This window comes from Octopus bimaculoides, chromosome 24, assembly GCF_046866305.1.
Source record: "Octopus bimaculoides isolate indiv1 chromosome 24, ASM4686630v1, whole genome shotgun sequence".
In the NCBI taxonomy this organism is placed as follows: Eukaryota; Metazoa; Mollusca; class Cephalopoda; order Octopoda; family Octopodidae; genus Octopus; species Octopus bimaculoides.
In genome coordinates, this window is record NC_142951.1 from 29,861,435 (window position 1) to 29,863,934 (window position 2,500).

Genomic DNA, 2,500 nt, shown 5'->3' on the forward strand with positions numbered 1-2,500 from the left:
TACGTTTCGGCTGCAAAGACGAACGTACGCCAGCTGCTAAATATTGACTATTTGTTTACTTGTTATGGGTTAACAAGGATTGTCGGTCGTGTATTGACGTCATTTTTGTTTTTGTCATTGTTTCCATGTAGCATTTAGTTTTATCGTTAGTTTAGTCGCCATCAATATCGTCACATAATTGTCCACCTAAACAAATTGTTAACTAAACATTCATGACTAGACCAACGTGTGACGGAAACAGCCGATAACAACCTCGCTCACTCATTCTCTACCTCTCTATATTCTCTCTTTTCATCCTGTTTCTCTTTCTTTATTCTCCTCTAATTTTTTCGCCACCCTCCTTCGCCACCATCCTCACCTATCTCTTTCTCGTTCAGTATTTCCTCTTCCCCTCTCTCTCTCTCTCTGTTTTATTACTTTCTCCATCCTCCCCTTCAGTGTGCTCATACTTTCTTCGCCTTTCCCTTTCTTATCCTCCTATTTATTCCTTACCTCCCCATCTCTCCTCTCTTCTTCCTACTCAATCCTTTCGCTTCTTCCCACTTCTCTCTCTCGCTGCCCCCCCCCCTATATCTATCTCTCTATCAAGCCTCGTTCTCGACCACTCGTGGTGCTGTTATAACGTGTTGTGCCAAGCTCTGTACTCACAATTCATCATCAACAACCGGCGAAAATGGAGTCTAATAAACCCCCGTTATTGTGATTAACTCTTGACTTGGTTTGGCCTGGCCCCACTTGCTTAAATGCCTGATACATGTAGATGACACCTCCACGCATAATACACAACACACACACATATATATATTAATATACATTATACTTTAGGTCTGTTGAGGCGACTAAGTCTAGCGTAAGGTTCACTACTATGTGTACCTTTTTATTTCTTTTGCCCGCCAATCCCTTTAAATAATGTGGTATCTATGGCCCCATTAGCTCGTATCGACAGCGCAGCAGGCGAGCCTCATCTGAGCTTTTATAAACTTCATATAGTTTAACCCTTGTGATACGTCTACACTCATACGAATACTTAATGCGACCTTTCTAGTCCTTCAGTAAGAGATATACACACACACACACACACACACACACACACACATACACACACACACACACACACACACACACACTATGGACATTGCACATTTCTACATTTCTGTGCCATTTACGTATATTCGTTGTTAAAGGTAGTTGAAGAATTCGTGTTACGAACGACATAAGAAATCATGGATTCTGTGTCGTGTCGTGAAATTATAACTAGACTGAACTGGGCCATATCGAACGAGAAACACCCGTTCGATTCTTCGGATTGCTCCTCGGCCCTGCACCAAGCTCTGTTGAAGTTGAGGACCTCGTTCTCTCGCAACAAGGAGGCTAGGAATAAACTGATCGAACTCAACATTGTGCCCAAGTTGTTCAGCCTGTTGAAGAAACCTCAGAGATACTTCAACGAAGAGCCGGTACCAGAAAGTGGAAAACAGCTGCATCACAATCGAGAGGGGAATCAACTGCAACGGCTGCAACATGAAGAAGCAGCGACCGAAAAAGGGAATGGGATATCGGCCACTGAGACGAAAGATTATTTGAGTCATTCGAAAGAAATTGGAGGACACGACATCAAGAACAAGATGCCAGGTACTGTTAAGAGACTTGAGAGATTCGGTCCCGATCCGTCCAGTAACCAGGACAGCAGAGTTCCATCATCCAATACCGATAATAAAGAAATTCTCACATCAGCAGCTACACCGACTTCAACAACAACATCGTCGTCGTCGTCGTCGGCATTGTCAACTGGTGGTGATGGCCGGAACAAGTCTGCGAACGGATGGCAAGATGATGGTGCTGGTGGTGCTACCGTCGTCTCCCAGCGTTGCTCAAACGATGGCAGCAAAAAGGCGAACGACATTACAGACCTTCTGCTCAGCGTCCTCGGTAATTTTTGCGTGGAACAGACTGTCAGGAAACAGGTGAGAACACTACTACTACTACTACTACTACTACTACTCCTTCGCTTCACGCTTCATGCTCTTACTTGATGGGACTGGGGTCATCTCAGGTTAGTGGTCCCAGAGATGTCATCATGACTACTACAATTACCTTAATAATAATAATAATTCTATCATAGGCACAAGACCTGAATTTTTTTTTTTGGGGGGGGGGGGCTAGTTCATTACATCGACTTACCCAGTGTTCAACTAGTTCTTAATTAATTCCCTCTGGCTGTGAAGGTGCATGGCTTACTGGTTAGGGGTGTTGTAAGCACAATCGCAAGATCGTGGTTTCGAACCCCGGACCTGACCGAGCGGTGCTGTTGTGGTCTCGAGTAAAACAGCTTCACTTCCACTACGCTCCAGTCCACTCGGCTGTTAACGGGTAACCCTGTGACGGACGGGGGATCCCAACTCAGGAAGGAACATTGTGATACTCTTTAACAGGGCCCTCGAAGTTGTAGGACTCGAGGCAAGTAATCACCAGCGGGTTCATTTTACTCTACTTCACTTTT

General features: G+C 44.7%; 1 protein-coding gene across 1 annotated transcript in view; it reads left to right on the forward strand.

The window, feature by feature from the left end:
• LOC106868691 (uncharacterized) overlaps positions 1–2,500 on the forward strand; it is a 19,451-nt gene that overhangs the window by 200 nt on the left and 16,751 nt on the right. The window contains exon 1 of the mRNA XM_089341030.1: positions 1–1,964. This exon is cut by the window's left edge and continues 200 nt beyond it. Coding sequence (XP_089197156.1) covers positions 1,224–1,964 — 741 coding nt within the window. The 5' untranslated portion in view covers positions 1–1,223. The remainder of the gene's footprint in view (positions 1,965–2,500) is intronic.